Source organism: Coturnix japonica, chromosome 4 (genome assembly GCF_054131305.1).
Source record: "Coturnix japonica strain WE chromosome 4, WE-NBRP24, whole genome shotgun sequence".
In the NCBI taxonomy this organism is placed as follows: Eukaryota; Metazoa; Chordata; class Aves; order Galliformes; family Phasianidae; genus Coturnix; species Coturnix japonica.
This window is the reverse complement of record NC_140666.1, coordinates 67,770,937-67,787,184: the sequence shown is the minus strand read 5'-3', so window position 1 is coordinate 67,787,184 and position 16,248 is coordinate 67,770,937. Positions and strand designations below refer to the sequence as shown.

At 42.1% G+C, this 16,248-nt stretch overlaps 2 protein-coding genes across 21 annotated transcripts in view; one reads left to right on the top strand and one right to left on the bottom strand.

Annotated features, from left to right (window-relative positions):
• FIP1L1 (factor interacting with PAPOLA and CPSF1) overlaps nt 1–8,751 on the top strand; it is a 35,884-nt gene extending 27,133 nt beyond the window's left edge. For 4 of the 12 annotated variants that reach the window (XR_014945448.1, XM_085545433.1, XM_015862275.3 and 1 more), the window contains exons 14-16: nt 4,165–4,363; nt 7,517–7,654; nt 8,338–8,751. Coding sequence is in view for 9 of the 12 variants with exons in the window: in XM_085545433.1 (XP_085401559.1) it covers nt 4,165–4,363; nt 7,517–7,654; nt 8,338–8,485 (485 nt within the window). In the remaining 3 variants the exon portion in view is untranslated. Of the gene's footprint in view, nt 1–3,270; nt 3,352–4,143; nt 4,364–4,871; nt 5,018–6,501; nt 6,745–7,516; nt 7,655–8,337 lie in introns of those variants that run through there. The other 8 variants (XR_014945449.1, XM_015862273.3, XM_015862274.3 and 5 more) reach the window with 6 other exon arrangements.
• Nucleotides 8,752–9,533: 782 nt separating this feature from the next.
• LNX1 (ligand of numb-protein X 1) overlaps nt 9,534–16,248 on the bottom strand; it is a 65,061-nt gene continuing 58,346 nt past the window's right edge. For all 9 annotated transcript variants that reach the window (XM_032444068.2, XM_085545424.1, XM_032444069.2 and 6 more), the window contains 2 exons: nt 11,126–11,284; nt 9,534–10,242 (listed from right to left, as the gene is read on the bottom strand). In XM_032444068.2, the coding sequence (XP_032299959.1) occupies nt 10,107–10,242; nt 11,126–11,284 (295 nt within the window). In that variant the 3' untranslated portion in view covers nt 9,534–10,106. The remainder of the gene's footprint in view (nt 10,243–11,125; nt 11,285–16,248) is intronic.

Below are 16,248 nucleotides of genomic sequence, written 5' to 3'. Positions count from 1 at the left end.
AATGCACTCAGTATGTTGGGACTTAGGTAAATTGAGAACTTAGTGGTGCAGTATAGTGCAGACGATTGTTTTACTAAGAGTTAATACAGGTGTTTATTTACTAGTTGATATCACTGAATCTCCAACCTGTTACCTTCTTTACCAGTCAGTGTGTTTGATGGCACGGAAAGATGGTGTATGAAAATACAGGCCCCGATTAAGGCACAAGCTTTTCTTCGGCCTATTAAAATTACTAATCTTATGCTTTGGTGTCTTTGCCATTTTTCCCACTGCAATTTCGATATGAATGTGGCATAGTAGCCACACTATAGCTGCAAAAACATCCTATCTTTATGCTCTTCTGCTGCATCAAATGCAATTTCTTCAGTTTGTTTTTAAATCCTTTCGTGAGTCATTGCTATCTTTGCCATCTCTCAGTATATACAACTGCATTTGGTTTGCTGATATAGCAACTTGATAGCTGCTGTTTCCTGAAGCATTTTTTTATTCAGTGCTCTGAATGTTTTTCTTTGTAAAACATGTACATGCAATGATTATAGCAGTGCAGAAGCAGTTCCAGAGACAGTATTTGTTGAGGCACAAGGAAGATCATAGAATCATAGAAGATGTATTAATGCTTTGCCTTGTTGTGACACTATGCATGTGCAAAACTATTGGCTGTCTGTTTCAAGTTCCTTCTCTTCTTGGTTTAAAATTCAGAATTAAACTTCAAAATTAGAGAACAGTAAAGTAGTTCAACTGGAGGGGATCTACAAGAGTAGTCTCTTCCAACTGTCTGACCTCTTCAGGGCTAGCTAAAAGTTAAAGCATATTAATGAGGACATTATTGTATAGAATCATAGAGTGGCTTAGTTTGGAAGGGGCTTTAAAGTCCATTGAATTCCAGCCTCCTGCTATGGGCAGGTTTGCCACAGATCAGATCAGACTGCCCAGGGCCAGGGTCCCATCCAAACTGGAATGTCTCCAAGGATGGAGCATCTACAGCTTTTCTGGGCAGTCAGTTCCTGTAACATGCACCCTCTTGAATAAAGATTTTTCCCCTAACATCTAATCTAAATTTCTTCTCTTTTAGTTTTAAACCATTCCCTCTTGTCCTGTCCTATCTGCCCATGTAAAAAGTTGGTCCTCTTCTGTTTGTAAGTTCCCTTAAAGTAGTGGAATGCTGCAGTGAGGTTTCCCTGGATCCTTCTCCAAGCTGAACAAGCCCAACTCCCTCAGCCTTTCTTCTCAGGAGGGGTGCTCCAGCCCTCTGATCATCTTCTCTTTCTAGTGCCAGGGGCCTATGGCCTGGATGCAGCTCTCCAGGTAGCGCCTTATGAGAGTTGATTAGAGGGGAACAATCATCTCCCTCTATCTACTGCCCACCTCTCCTTTTGATGCAGCTCAGGATATGATTGGCATCTGGGCTGCAAGTGCACACTGCTGGCTTATGTCCAGCTTTTTGTCCAGTTTTTTTGTGAGGTTTTTAGTGAGTTCTGTTCCAGAATTCACAATGCCTTCTTCACATGGTTGCTCTTACTGAGTTCTTCTCATTTCTGCAGACGTGTCTGGGATTGCCCTGACCCAACTGCAGCATCTTATTCTGGGTCTTGTTGAATCTCATTAGGTTCTTGTGGGCCCACTTTACAAGTTCTTACAGAATCACAGCATGGTTTGTGTTATTAGGGACTGCAGCACAGAGGCTCAAATCCCGGGGGTTGGACTTGATGATCTCTAAGGTCCCTTCTAACCCTCACAAGACTATTACTATTAAATAGAATTAAATGTCCGTCATCATTCAAGAGGTTTGGTGCATCAGCCACCTTTCTAGGAAGCCTGTTCCAGTGTTCAACCATCTTCACAGTAAAGGAATGTTTCCCAGTGCCCAATTTAAACCTCTCTTGGAACAGCTTTGCACCACTCTTGCATGTTCTGACATTGGTTCTCAGGAGTGGAGCTCAGCACCTCCCTCTGCTTCCCCATCAGGGAGTTCTCAGCCAGCCTCCTTTTCTCCAGACCAGACAGCCCAAGTGTCCACAACCTCTCTTCACAGGACATAGGACATGTCCTACCACCTTTGTTGCCGCCCTCTAGGCAAATTTATTATGGAGACCAGAACTTCATACACTATTTGAGGTGAGGATGCACCAATGCTGTATATAACAGGAGAATCACATCTTTTCACCAGCTAGCTAAGCGGTGCATGATGCACCCCAAAATACACCTTGCCATCTTGGCTACCAGGGCACAGTGCTGGCTCATCCATCCCTACAAGGAGTCAGCACCTCCCACTTCAATGCCATTAGTGAACTTACTAAGGATACATTCCACTCCAGCATCCAGGTCAAATGATAAAAATGGTAATACATGATTTTCTGAATGGAAGCATACTGAAAGCCATAATGGAACACCAGTTTAGTTTAGAAAACGCACTCCCTTAAAATCTTTGTGCATTGTGAATTACTACTGGTGAAAACCCAGATAGAACATATGCTGTATTTTCAGAGTAACAGATAACTGGTTTGTCTCATGTTGTTGGAGTGACAGTGATGAGAATTATTGCAGGTGCGAGGGAATAACCAGAATTCATCAGAGCAGTTTATAATACCCTTAATAAAAAAAGTAATTGTTTGGTGGTGTGCAATTAGAGTCAAACTGAATTTCACACTTCAGATCAGAATATTGTGTCAGCCAGTGTGTTCAAGCCTTGTAGACCATACGTATATTGTTGACTTAGTGGCAAGTCAAGGAAATTAGCAGTCTTTAAAGTCCAGCTGTTTTTTTGCTATTTCTGGCTCCTTTCCTTAGAAGAATGTCAGTTTTGGCAGTATGATGAACAACATAACTGTTGTGTTAGGGTACTTTATTTTCTGTTAACTCCTTATTTTCTCTGTAGCCCTGAAGTGAAGCAGCATCAAGCATTTTGTTAGAAGCGAACCTTCATAGAAATGCCTTTTAAAGAAATTACAATGCTTTTCATTGGAGATACGTTTTCACAATGAGGTGTTTTTTTCCTGCTGTGTTGCCTGCTCAAAAGGTCTTTTGTATTACTCCTTTGGACATTTGGCAAACTGCTGATGGGAGCTTCTGCCTGCCAAGGGTTTCTGGGGCAGGCATGCTCCAGATGTGATAGGCAGGGCAGTCTGAATGTAGCTGAGAGAGAGCTGGGGAGTACTGAATTCAGCATTACTAATACACTCAATGTTACTGAGTAGGTGTTTCTACTAATTACATGATTGATGTCAATTCACAATGCTGTGGAATCGAGTGAATATTATTCTTGTATTATAGATAATGAAAGGGAACCCAAGCTTTTGTTGAACGGTATATTATCACTTGGTAGGAAATCAGATAAGCAGAAAGTTGGAATTTGTGACCTCTCTAAGCCCACTAGAGAGTGCTGTTTCCAGTTAAATACTTCAGCCCTTATTTTTCAGTAATAGGATGCATCCCTGGGGCTTCTGGAGAGGGAAAGCAGCAGAAAACAATTGGGGCATTAAGATTAGAGCTATTTATTACATCTGAGCTGGTGAGAAGCAAAGGAGGAGCACATCCATTCTGCCATTGCTGGTTACCTAGAGAGGTTGTGAGACTGTGTTGTGCTGTGGCTTCCTTCTTAACTTCTTCAGCGTGTAGGCTTTGAACAGTATGCTTCATTTTCTGAAGCTGCAATGGTTTAGCAGTAATAGTGGTCGTGATGAGTCTTTGTTAGAAGTAGCATCTTACAGGATATAATTAGGAGCATTGTTTCTTCTCTCCAGAGTGAGTTTGTGGACAAACCTCTAAAGTTACCATTACATTTTGTGATGGAAAAAGCCTGGTGAAGAGAACACTGAGAGTAACAAACATGCAATATTTGAAATACAGTAACAAAACCTAATAACATCTAAATAGAAAGTTGGATGTATCCTTTCCCTCGTGTTTTTTTGGACTATATTACCCACTTCTGTACATCTTCACAAGGAGTTTTTAAAGGAGCGCTGAGGCCTTTATTAACATAATGAAAAAAATGCAGTTTGTGCAAAAATAACTTCCGCATGAAAGGGACAGATTGGAGAATGTCACTGAAGGAGGCTATCGAACGTCTGCTTTCACACAGAAGTGCTACAGTTTTCTTATGGTATCTGCTTTTGTTCTTTCTAATACCGGCGTCTCTTTCTTTAGTCACCTTTCCGCACCTTGCAGGTTCTGCTCCTTCATGGTCTAGTCTTATGGACAGCAGCAAACAGTGGGATTACTATGCACGGCGAGAGAAGGATAGGGAACGGGACAGAGATCGATCTCGGGATCGAGATCGGGACCGGGACCGAGACAGAGATCGAGAACGTACCAGAGACAGGGAAAGGGACCGAGATCACAGCCCATCTTCAAGCACGTTCAACAGGTTAGTGCAACTACTCAAACATGCTGCAGCTCTGCTTTGAGCCCTGTGTCTGTGCTATGTCGTGTATTTCGGCTTTAAAGTCCAATGTTCATCTGTGTATTCCAAGAGATGGAGGGTGTGGCCTCTTCCCCTGCCCCCTTTGCAGTTGGAAACTGAAATTCTATTTCTAAATGTGAAACAGAAATGGAAAAGCTACAGTGTATGTCCAAGCTGTTCATAGTGCTTTAATACAGATTAAAGGTGAGATTTAAGCGCGGTGTGTGAGAATACTCTGTTCTCTTTCACCTGAGTTGTACCTGCAGAAGTATTTAATGAACTTTAGTTGCCATCTCAATGCCACGAGCAATACAGAACAACCTTTGACCTTTATTAATGGTGCAGTGAGCTGCAGAGATGGGTACTTCAGTCATTCACGCGGGCTGGATACCAATCTGGATACCAGTCTGTCCAAACAACCTTTTAAAAACTTACTTTAAGCCACAACATTTTTTTCTTTTTTTATTTTCAGATGGATAATTGATATTCTTCAGGCTTTCAAACCCAATTGCTTTAAAAAAAAGGTGCAGCCATTCTGTGATTGATGCACCCAAGCAGAAGGCGTTTAGTGCTGAACTTTCTGTGACTCCATAGAGTCGCGTTGGCTCGCCAGATTTATCCATATTTATTTTGTTCGATATTTGCTAAATATTTGGGGGTGGACGTCTAGACTGCTTTTCTCAGTTTTTATTGTTAAATTTCAATTTTGCAGAAAAATATACATGAGCTATTGAGCTGATTGTTTTCGCTAATGGTTTTACACTGGGGGAAATGAGAACACCCAGAGTCAACACAGATGACTTCAACTGAGAGATGAGATTTTTTTTTTTTGCACAGTTGTTTGTTAGCTAAAGACCCAAACTAGATGCAGGAAAGCTGCTTTTCCCCCATGTATACAGATGCCAAGATTATTGCAGCGATGGCCTCTCCTGTGCGCATGTGCTGCATTACAGGGTCAGTTTCTAAGAACTCAGCCCAATCTAAACATCTGTTTCTCAGACAGCTTGATTGAAGGCCAGAAAGGAGCCTGGTCATTCAAGGGTGCTTGAAATGAACCTTAATAGCTTCCAGGCCCAGAGAAATCTCTGTGCTGCTGCCAGAGTTATCTGCAAAGAAGGGGGAAGAGCAGGCCTCAAGTTTTTTTTATGCGACTAAATTATCCACCATCTGCAGCAAAGCTGTTGCCACATGGCTGTGTTAAGAAAATGGGAGGCCCTTAGCTCATATGAGTTGGTTTGGGAATCACGGAGAAGGTGGAAGTGATTTAAGAAAGACAGAACATGCAGGCATAATATTTCTGTATGTGTTGTTTATACATAAATACATATTTTAAGAAGGTTTATTTCAATTTTGTGCACTCAGAAAATTGAGCTATAAGAAAGAGAATGTGAACTATTCTAGACACAACACAGATGCATTGCTTTTATTTGAATTCCCTTTGTTTAAACTTAAGCAATACTATGGTGAGATTTGGGGTAAGGATCATCTTGACCTTTTTACTTCTCTGAAATTACTTTTTTATATGTTTTTGGCAGTTCTTTTCTCAATTTAAAAAATATATATTTCTTAGAATTGTAAGAATATTGGATTTATTTATTTTTTACTCTATTAGTACAATCAGAATGTGCTTTATAAATAAGCCTTCAGTTGTCTGTGTTTTATTCCTTCTTTGCCCTGCTGCCCTCTCAGCGTTTTTATGGTTGTACCCCTTGAGAAAACACAGTGGTTTTTTAAGACTGATTTCTTCTGCAAAGAGTGTGGTGTGGGTTCTGTTCTGATAGTTTTGCAACAGCTAGTTGCTTCTGAAATGTGCGGACCTCTGTCTGATTGGTACCTTACCTGTCTCATGGATGTTCCTTAGTAATTTAAACAAAATCCCCACCTATATTTCTGAGGTCATGGGAACCAGTAATCCAGTGTAGCAGAGCAGACTAGGATCTTTTTGGCTGGAAAGCAGCTTTACAGGAAAGGACTTGGTGTCCAGGTGGATGATAGATTGAGCAGGACTGAACTGTCTGTGTGATAAAGTTCAAAATGCAGTGAGCTGTATTCCTTAATGAGATCTTTAAGAAATGATATTCACACCTGTGTCACTATCACAGAAGTGATAATTGGATGATGCCAAGAGTGGAGCAACTGTATGACCATATGCAAGTGACCAAGCACTGGCATAGACTGCCCAGAGTCTGCGGAGTCTCCTCTTGGAGGACATGGGCACCCACCTGCTCCAGATGTCCCATCCCTGTTCAAGCAGGGACAAGATGGACCCAGAGGTCCCTGTCCACCTCAGCCATCCTGTGATCTGCCACAGCAGTTTAGATCAACTTACTCTGAGATGTGTGGTTGTGAGTGCAGAATTTATATTAATGTAGTCGTTGATCAGTGCAGCTGTATTACTTAATCATAAGTCATAACTTTGAGCTCCTTACAAATAACTGTAGTTTTCCTGATTTCAGTGTATGAATATTTGTAATGTTTCTTAGAATTCTGTTTGATGCTTCTCTATGCTACCCTAAATTGCAGATATTTAATTTTTTTAATTTGCTCTATGATACAATCATATAAAACTTCACAGAAGGACCAGTGCTTTTGCTTCAGACATCTGCCCCTTCTCTGAGTTTTTACGCATAGCTGTAATGAACACTGATGTAATGTCCTCATTTGGGAAATGGCCTCTAGATCCAAGTTATAGCAGATAAAATTGTTTTGATTTAAATTCTCACTGCTGCAGTGAATGATGAAGCTCTCGAGGTGAGCTGTTCTCTTTGCGTAGTCTGTCTGATCTGCTGCTGTCAAAGCTGCTGGAAAAGACTTGCTTTTTTATGGTAAATGTTAGCAAAGAAACGTAAGGAAAGCTTGAAACACTTGGCTTTTGTCAGCTTAATAGTATCAAAATAAGCCTGGTTATGTTGTATCTTCCTGTAAGACTTGGTAAGTCTGGAGTATGAGGCAAAGTGCTTTAATATCCTTTAATATAGGGTGTGGATTTGGTTTAGAAACACAGAAGCAACATGAAGATTATTTGTTTTTGTCACTCTTCTCAAAAGTGTATGAACGTTTATGTATATATATGTACTTCTTAGTGTTACTGCCCTGAAAAGATCTTCTTTTAACCAGTGATGAAGAACGGTACAGATACAGAGACTATGCAGAAAGAGGCTACGACCGCCATAGGACAAGCAGAGAGAAAGATGACCGACACAGAGAGAGGAGACACAGAGAGAAAGAAGATACAAGACACAAATCATCTCGAAGGTTTGAGTTTTTTAATAGGATACTAAAGACTTTACCAGCTTAAAAAAATAATTTCTTAAAAGAGCCCCAAACAAACTGGAGTTCTGTGGAAAACACTTAAATGTACTACTTGAAACAAGTATGCAATATAAAATGTGGACAGACAATAAACAGTGTTGGTGCAGGGTAACTTCATATTGATGCATGTGACTGCCTTAGGTAGTGAACAGAAATTATGAATTTGGGGGAAAAAGTGTAAAATGATGGGTCAGAAAGAGGTAGAGTGAAGCTGACATTCATCAGCATTAACACATGAACTTTGTGAAGTAGATCTTATTTTCACTCCATAGGAATTGTTCATCTTGATCCTTTTTGAATTAGAAATTCAGGGGAAGGGGATGAATATAAGAATGTTCTAAGGATACTATTAGGGATGTGACATAACTAGAATTATTACTATTAGAATATGGGCTGCAAATCTAAAAGTTATTCAGATATCGCAGTAAAGAATCACAGGGTGTGTGAATGTACATACCACTACTTAAACAGTTCAGCTTGATTTTGATATCCAGCTACCATACGAGACAGAGCAGGAGCCAGTTTTCAAGAATGAACACAAAGGCTGTAGTTTTCAGTACTCTCATGAAGGGGGGCCTGAAGTGTCATGCAATGACTTGAGGTGTATTTTCCCTCTTTCTCTTTAGTAACAGCAGACGCCGCCACGACAGTGAAGAAGGAGACAGCCACAGAAGGCACAAACACAAAAAATCCAAACGAAGCAAAGAAGGAAAAGAAGCCAGCAGTGAACCTGCTCCTGAGCAAGAAAACACTGAAGCTGCCCCCGTGGAATAGGCTTGTGTGATTTTTGCCTATTTGCATCTATATTAGTGCCAGAAATAGATTACTATAAATCTTGTTATTTTTCTGGTTATTAAAGTAATTTGTTCTTAATCTTGTTCTGTTAGTACAAAAGCGGAAGTTACTTGGGTTTTGTTTTGGTTTCATTTGTTTTTTTGTTTTTTTTTCTGTTGGGTTTTTTGTTTTGGTTTTGTTTGGGTTATTTTTTGTTTTTTTGTTTGTTTTTTTTTGAAAATAAAAGAATAAATTTTTCACATTAAGATTCCTGAGCTGACTTTCCCTTCTAAGAAGCAATGAGAAAACCTCTTACAGCTAAAGAATGATGCTCTTTCAACATACGTAGGGATTAAATTCTTTGTATTAGATCGTCTCCTTTTTTTCATAAGCCGGTGGGGAAGGTCATTCTTCTGCTGGCTTTAGAAGCAGTGTGCGCTCACTTTATTATACACCAACATCTGGAACAGTGTGAGTTCAGTATTGCTTTTGGAGGTCACATTTGAAAAGATCATCCTTTACTGCAGGGACAGGAAGAAATTGCAGAATCTTCAACAACTTTATAGTGAAGCGTAATGAAAACAAGAGGGGAAGGGGAAAGGTGCTGACTGTTCTCAGTCTGATGGAACACTGGGTGAGTGCGGTGATCATACACTTGGTAATTACATCTGGTTTGTGTGGGCGCATAAGGAAGAATTAAACTGGATAATCATTTCTGCTGCCTTTCAGTGGCTTAAGAGAAAGTTCATTTTAGTCTCTGTTCTAGGGGACAGCTGTGCTTAACATGAAAAAGATGAACAAACGCCGCCTCTCTGCATTGCTGGCTTTTAGGAGGAAAAGAAAATAAGAGTTTGAAAAATGAGTATCTTGCAGAGAAAGGCAAAGAATGCTGTAAGAAAACAAGGCCATCATTGCTTTCAGGTTACCTTCTAGCACTGTGACACGTGAGAGTGCTATGGCAGCACGGCAGAAGTTGAACCTTGTTGTCAGGGTACCGTTTCATTTTCTTTTGGGTGAAAATAATATTTGTACAAGCACACAAGAATGGTTATTTTTAATAACTTTAGAAATTTAATTCACAGTTTTACAGACTAACAAACGGTACTTGAAAGTCTTGAAAATATCAGCTTCATGCTGACCCGAAAAGGTACACAGAACCAAAGTGCTATTCACGTGGTGGATAAAAACCTTCACCTGATTTTTTTGCAATTACAAAAATTGCAAGGATTTTTTTTCCATAGATTATTCAAGGATTTCTTTTCCTAAATCAAAATAAAGTGGGTGAGCAGGAGGTGGTGCTCCTTAAATTTCATTATTATTATAACGCATTAAATAGATATATAAAAAACAAACAAACAAAAAAAAAGCTTGAGAACGTGGGGAAGGAATGACTTAAGTCTGTAGCTTAAATCACTCTGAAGTGATTCTTTGACGTGTGTCCTTGCTTTGTCTAAACTTGGCTTTTCTTGACATGCAGGTTGAAATTTCACAAACCGTTTCTTTATAAACACATATTTGGCCTCCCAAAAAGCAAAGATGGGCGACATCTGTTGTGTTTCTTGTTTTTGTTTGCCTTTCTTCTGTGTTAAATTCCTTCTTGTAATCTCCATCAAGATTTGTTTTATAAAAAAGTGCCAGGCCAGGAGACAATCGTGAGAGTAATTTTTCCTTTCAGTTCTTTGAGCATCCTTGCCAAGCAGGCGTGCATCATTCCTGATGTGTTTCTGCCATTGACAGCAAGGAGGATATCGCCGCATCTGAGAAAAGAAAAGGCAAAACAAGGGAATCTTAAATGAGGGCACTTCTCCTTGGGAAATGCCACAGGATGGCCATTCATTGGGTAGAAGTGTCACCATTCCTTCTTAGGTTCACCACTGTCCATGAATAAGGGAACAGAGCAACACAGAGGAGTGTCCCATCACTGTCTACCCAAAGAAGAAGTTGATTCCACTCCTTCTTGTAATCCCCTTTTAAATATAGTGCAGTATTGATTTGGCTTTCATTTGAGCTGGGGGTGTAGAAAAGCTTCTCTGCTGGCATTCTTTTTAGTGCCCTAGAAATCAAACTGATGCATCTTTTACTTACTTATACTGGAGACTGCTAAGAAGGCCATCCAGTAATACTCTACAATGACAGTAAATATGTTTAGGACTCGTGTCCTGTTTTCAGAGCTTCTGTATTCCATTGAGCTCACTGGGAATCATAGAATCATAGGATTACCCAGGTTGGAAAAGACCTTGAAGATCATCAAGTCCAACCACAGCCTAACCAGTACCCTAACTCTAACAACCCTCCACTAAATCATATCCCTGAGCACCACATCCAAACGGCTCTTAAACACATCCAGGGATGGCAATTCAACCACCTCCCTGGGGAGCCTATTCCAGTACCTAACTACCCTTTCTGTAAAGTTCTTTCTCATATCCAACCTAAACTTGCCCTGGCGCAACTTGAGGCCATTTGCCCTCTTCCTGTCACTTGTCACCAGTGAGAAGGTGAATTTTTAGTTTGTTAATACTAAGTATGCTCGTCTTCCTACCTGTCAGGGGATTCCTTTTATTTCCCCATTTACAGCATTCAAGCAAAGCTTGTTTAAAAAATAAAATATCAGGATGAAAGAGAAGTAGCATTTCTCATTACCTGATTCTTCCGTCGTTGTATGCTGGTGTTCCCCCAACAATGGATTTGATAAAGAAAGGTTTGTTCCCAGTGTGCTCTTCGTAGCCTCCTACAATGCTGAAGCCGAGGCTTCCAGATGTGTTTCTTCGTAAAACGATTTCTTTGCAGCTGTACAAATACCTGAAACAAAGCAGTCTGATTAAATGTCTCATGGCTAACTCTGGATTAATGAGGCATCTGCCACTTCATTGTGCTCACAAAGCGTTTTGAAGATGTGAAATGACAGCGAAGTTCCCCTGTATTAAACACTTGCTGTTTCCTTCTTTACTTCAGTGCTGCTTTCCACCACTCGTTATCCTAGCAGTGAAATAGCAACTAATGTTGAATTTAATAATAAATCAGTTGGTTCACGTGGTAGGATTTAATGGAAATGTTCTAGTTGTGACTGAAAGTGATGAAAACGCTCTCAGACTGGATTTAATATTTGTAAGCTGTAATTCCAGAAACTGTATTTCATTTGCCTCATACAATCCAGTGACTGCTTTTATCTTCTGTGTGTGATTAATTGTGTCAAAAGTAGCCAGGCATTGAGAAGGAAAAATCCAAGGCCAATGCATTGAGCCAGAATTACAGCAGTGGCAGAGATCACACAAAGAAGGATGGGAAGAAGGAATCCTGAGCTTTTCTTGCCAAGCAACATGGTGAGTTGGAGCATGGAGGATGAGCAGATCCCATTCATTTCAGTCAGTGCACCGGAGTACTGAGTCTGCTGTTGGAAACAGCTTGTCCTGACTCTAACAACTATCCATATTTTTGCTAAGTGAGCTGCAGTTTAGTCTGCCTCTCCTGCCTCTTGTCTTTAAATGTATTTTAGGGTACTGTAGAATCATTGAGTCCTTAGAGCTGGAAGGGACCTCTGAGTGTGCTCTAGTCCAAAGCCCCTGCAATGAACAGAGACACCACAGCTAGATCAGGTTGCCCAGGGCCTTATCCAGCCTTGCCTTGAAAGTCTCCAGGGAAGGGGCATCAACCAGGTTATGCTTATTCAAAGCTTAGCTGAAACAAAGAATAGGGGGAAGTAAGAGCTGCGTGAGGATTAGATGTTTTGCATATGGCTCATGAGCACATTACTTAGAATGCCTGTTTAGTTCTTTTCATTTTAACCAATTAGAAACAAACAAACAACAACAACAAAAAAAACCAACAAAAAACAGAACAACAGAGACTTCTGTCCTTAATTCTTAATCCACTCACCATTATCAGTTTGCCCAGGAATGACTGAAAGCCTGAAAAACCTTTTGCTATTCTGAATCCAAACTGACAGACTGGCCTACAGCAAGAACTGCAGCAAGCTCTATTCAGAAACACTTCAGGTTTCTAAGAAACAGCTGACCATAGAAAGATGAATAACCTCATCTCTGAGACCACTACATCCAGTGCTTTAAATTTTACCAAATAATGCTTTTGCTGTGTTTCACAGCACGATTTTATAGTAGTAATCAATTAGTCCCCCAGGGCCTACAAATATTCACCTGCTGCCAGGATGGTAGGTATATAATGTTTGTGCAGGCATTCACTGGCTGCTAATGTAAGAAACAGGTGACGAGTTTTTCTTTCCTCAGCAGCCAGGCATTATTACTTTACCATCTGGGGACTTAAATGTGCGAAATCACTCAGGACCTCTGTGTTTGATGGTACTTATCAAGGTCATGACCAAGCAGTGCCAGGGCCCAGCCGGTAGTGCTATTACCTTGTGTTGGTTTGAGGGTCTTTCTTCACCTAAGGAAACTGGAAGGTTAAATCCTGATGCTATAAAAATCTGACAAGCAGGTAAAGACCTCAGCATAGCTATTTCATTTGGGACGTGGACCCCTATGTCCTGCCCCAACACCCCATGCCACCTACTGTTGACAAAGGGGCTGCAACCTGCCCCTTTAAAGCGGAGTTTCAGCATCTCCATCCTACAGGTTACAGGACACAAACACAGTGATGTGCCACACAGCAGCCATTCATCAGTGCTGCTGGGAACGTGAAAGTGATGCCAGAAGCCCAGCACACAGGATACCAAAGTACATCCCAAGCTGTTCCTGCAGTGTCCTGAGCCTGAAGGGAGGTATTTCATTTGGTTCTTTCCAGCTGTGTAGTAATTAAGGCAAGCTAAGAAGTGCCACAGAGAGAAAATGAAACACTACTTGCGTCAGCTGAAGATGCTTAGTGTGCCTGAGTAGATTAGTTTTCTGTGGTGGTGACCCGCAGCCCAAGTGACTGACCCAGTTAAGCTGCCATAACCCACTAAACGGCAAGTAGTCCAAAATGAACTACCCTCTGTCTGGGAGCAAAGCTGCTCGCAGTCTTGTGCTGCTATCTGTAAGCGCACCAGTGGTCAAAAAGCTGAGGACAAGGAGTAATTTATGTGTGAGCTGCCTCAGATTCGAGCCTTGAGGATAAACAGCCTTGACACAGTCTTATCATAAGAAATGCCACATCCAAGCATCAGTTACTGCTGCACAAGGAGTTTTAAACTGCCTGTTTTCAACAGCAATGTACAGTTCCCTCCTGCTACAAAGCATAGGTAGCCCCATGATCGGGGAGTCAAAGCCAACCTGGCAGCAGAAGGATGGGATGGCAGCAATAAGGTTGGAAAAACAGGGCACTTCCCCCCGCCCTGCAACAGGGGAGCGTCTGGCACCTGAACGGAGCAATGTGTGAGAAGTGCACCCATCAGAGCCTGGAAGGAGTTGATTTGGAAGAGTCTCCCTCCCAGCTCCACGTTTTAGGCCCAGTGCTACCCCTGGTTCACAGAATGACTTTGGCCAACTCCTGTCTTTCTCGTCTCACTTTGCAGATGAACAAAAGCACTCATGTGAAGTACTAACGCTTGTAAATGTTATGACAGGATGATCTATAAAGTATTTTTAAGTGCTAGCTGGGGGAAGGAAACGTAAAGAGAGAAAAGAAAGGAGAGCAGGAACACAAGCCGGAGCAGAAGAAACGTCACAGGGCTGGGGAAATGCTTTTCACCAGCTGCTGCACATTATTTGCTCTGTGCATTCTTAACAACATTTCCCTCCAACAATAAACGTGACCTGTCTTCCTCAACAACAACAAATTAAATTAGCTACCCTGAAATAAGTCTCCAGGCTGGAATGCTTAGTTTCTGCATCACTGTTTCCTACAGCCTGCAGCCCCTGCGCCCGTGCAGTCCAAGTTTTGACAGATGTCAGATTCACATGTGTGTCTATTTTATAACCACCCCATCCTGGACAGTGCTACAAAAAGAACAGAGAAATTGTTTACCTACTAGCAAATCACAGAAAAGTGACTGAGGCCAATGTTAAGACTGCCAAAATTCAAGAGAGTTTCCGCAAACGTTGAATTGTGCAGGACAGCTTTTCTAAGGCCGTGAGCTTCAGTGAGGACAGATAACCTGCGTCTGTCTGATTCTGCTGCTACCGACTCAATCCAGAAGTTTTTCTTATGTAGGTACGTGGTGTCCATCTTCCCGAGTACCTCACATGACCTCATACAGTGATGATTTTAACACTGCTACCTTTCCACTAGCTGTTCCAGTTGTTCTCAGATGCAGACACCTTGGATCAGTCCCTCTGGTAAATGGTATGGTTTTACTTCACGCTCCTTGCTCCATGGTTGCACACAAGGCACCTTTACCCACATGGGCACATCTGAAGTGTGTGGACAGAGAATTGTTTTCTATAGCAGCTTGGAAATCCATGGGGCTTCTGGAAATACCTTGAGATCAGCTGGGCTGTGATCCTTGCCAAAGGCACACTGAAGGGCAGGTAGGGAAAGGCTGAATACTCAGACTGGAGGGAAACAAGATCATATAATACATTCATACGAGCATGCACTGTGGGGGAAGCGAAGACTCCGACTGTACCTAGTGACCTAATGAGCAAATCCAGATCTGATCCTCGTGCCCCACATGCACCAACCAACTCCTTCTGAGGATGAAGTACACCTTTGTTACCATTGTTTCTGCACAATCCTGGCCCCTATCTTAGCCTGGTGGTGGGACCAGCGTGCTGGCCCAGCATACTAATGCCCTGCCCCAGGTTGGCAGAGAAAGGCCACACTGTGCTTGCCATTGCAGCTGGGATGCGAGCACAATGAGCTTCCTGTTTGCAAGCTTGCTGACACTGGGGCTAATTTTCCTTCAGACTGAATGGATGGGAATGGCTTCACACACGCAGCCTTTGGAAGGGGGGAGAGAGGGAGCTTAGATACTGCTTTTACATGGAGGAAAAAAACCCTCCTTTTCCCTCACACACTTCAAAGCAGTACTGATGAGTGGGAATACCAGGTGCGAGTCTGCAGCACTGTGGAGCTCTGTCCTTCACCTCAGTCACCTCAATGAGGACGTGGGAACTTTGGGCAGCTGTGAGCAGGCAGTTCAGGCTGTCTATGCAACAGAGCAAAGGTGTGCTGACACCAGAAGCAGGCAGGGTGCATCATCTGTGCCCATTTAGCTATGGACTTGAAGGCAAGACTCAGCACCACAAGAGTTGCTCTGCTTGCCTCTTCATTACAGGGAACATTACTCATGTTCCAGTGCTGTATGTTATCACCTGTAGAATGCAGTGGTCGCACTCAGAGAGTGGAGCAGGAGTGAGAACCTCACTATATCCACCTGCCTGCAGTACAACTGGGAGAAAGGAGTTCACCATTCCTGAGGGAGCCAGCTGGTTTTCTGCTTTTTCTTGTTACTGTTTTTCCTTCACAGGAGTAAGAGTTCAGTCCTCTCCACTGTAGGAGGAACCTGCCATCCATGGGTGACAGGCACACAACCATCCTGTTCTAAACAAAGTGTTGCTTCAGATGGGGTCACAGAGCACATCCACACAAGGCATCACATGGCCATCACAGCAGAGCTTGCTGCAAGGTGAAGGAGCTCAACATGACACAGTGCAGGAGGAAGAACAGCATCAAATCTCCAGGCAGGTGCGAAGGTGGGGTCATGTCCTGAATTTGGGCAAGGCTCACCTGCCCACAGACTGTCTCTTCTCACAAGAGAAAGAGACTTTCTGACCTGCATATGGGTGGAAGTTGCTAGTAGGCTGAATTCTTCATTCTTTGAGGCAGGGGAAGGAGGGTCACCAGCAGTGTGATGCTGGCTTTGTGCACCC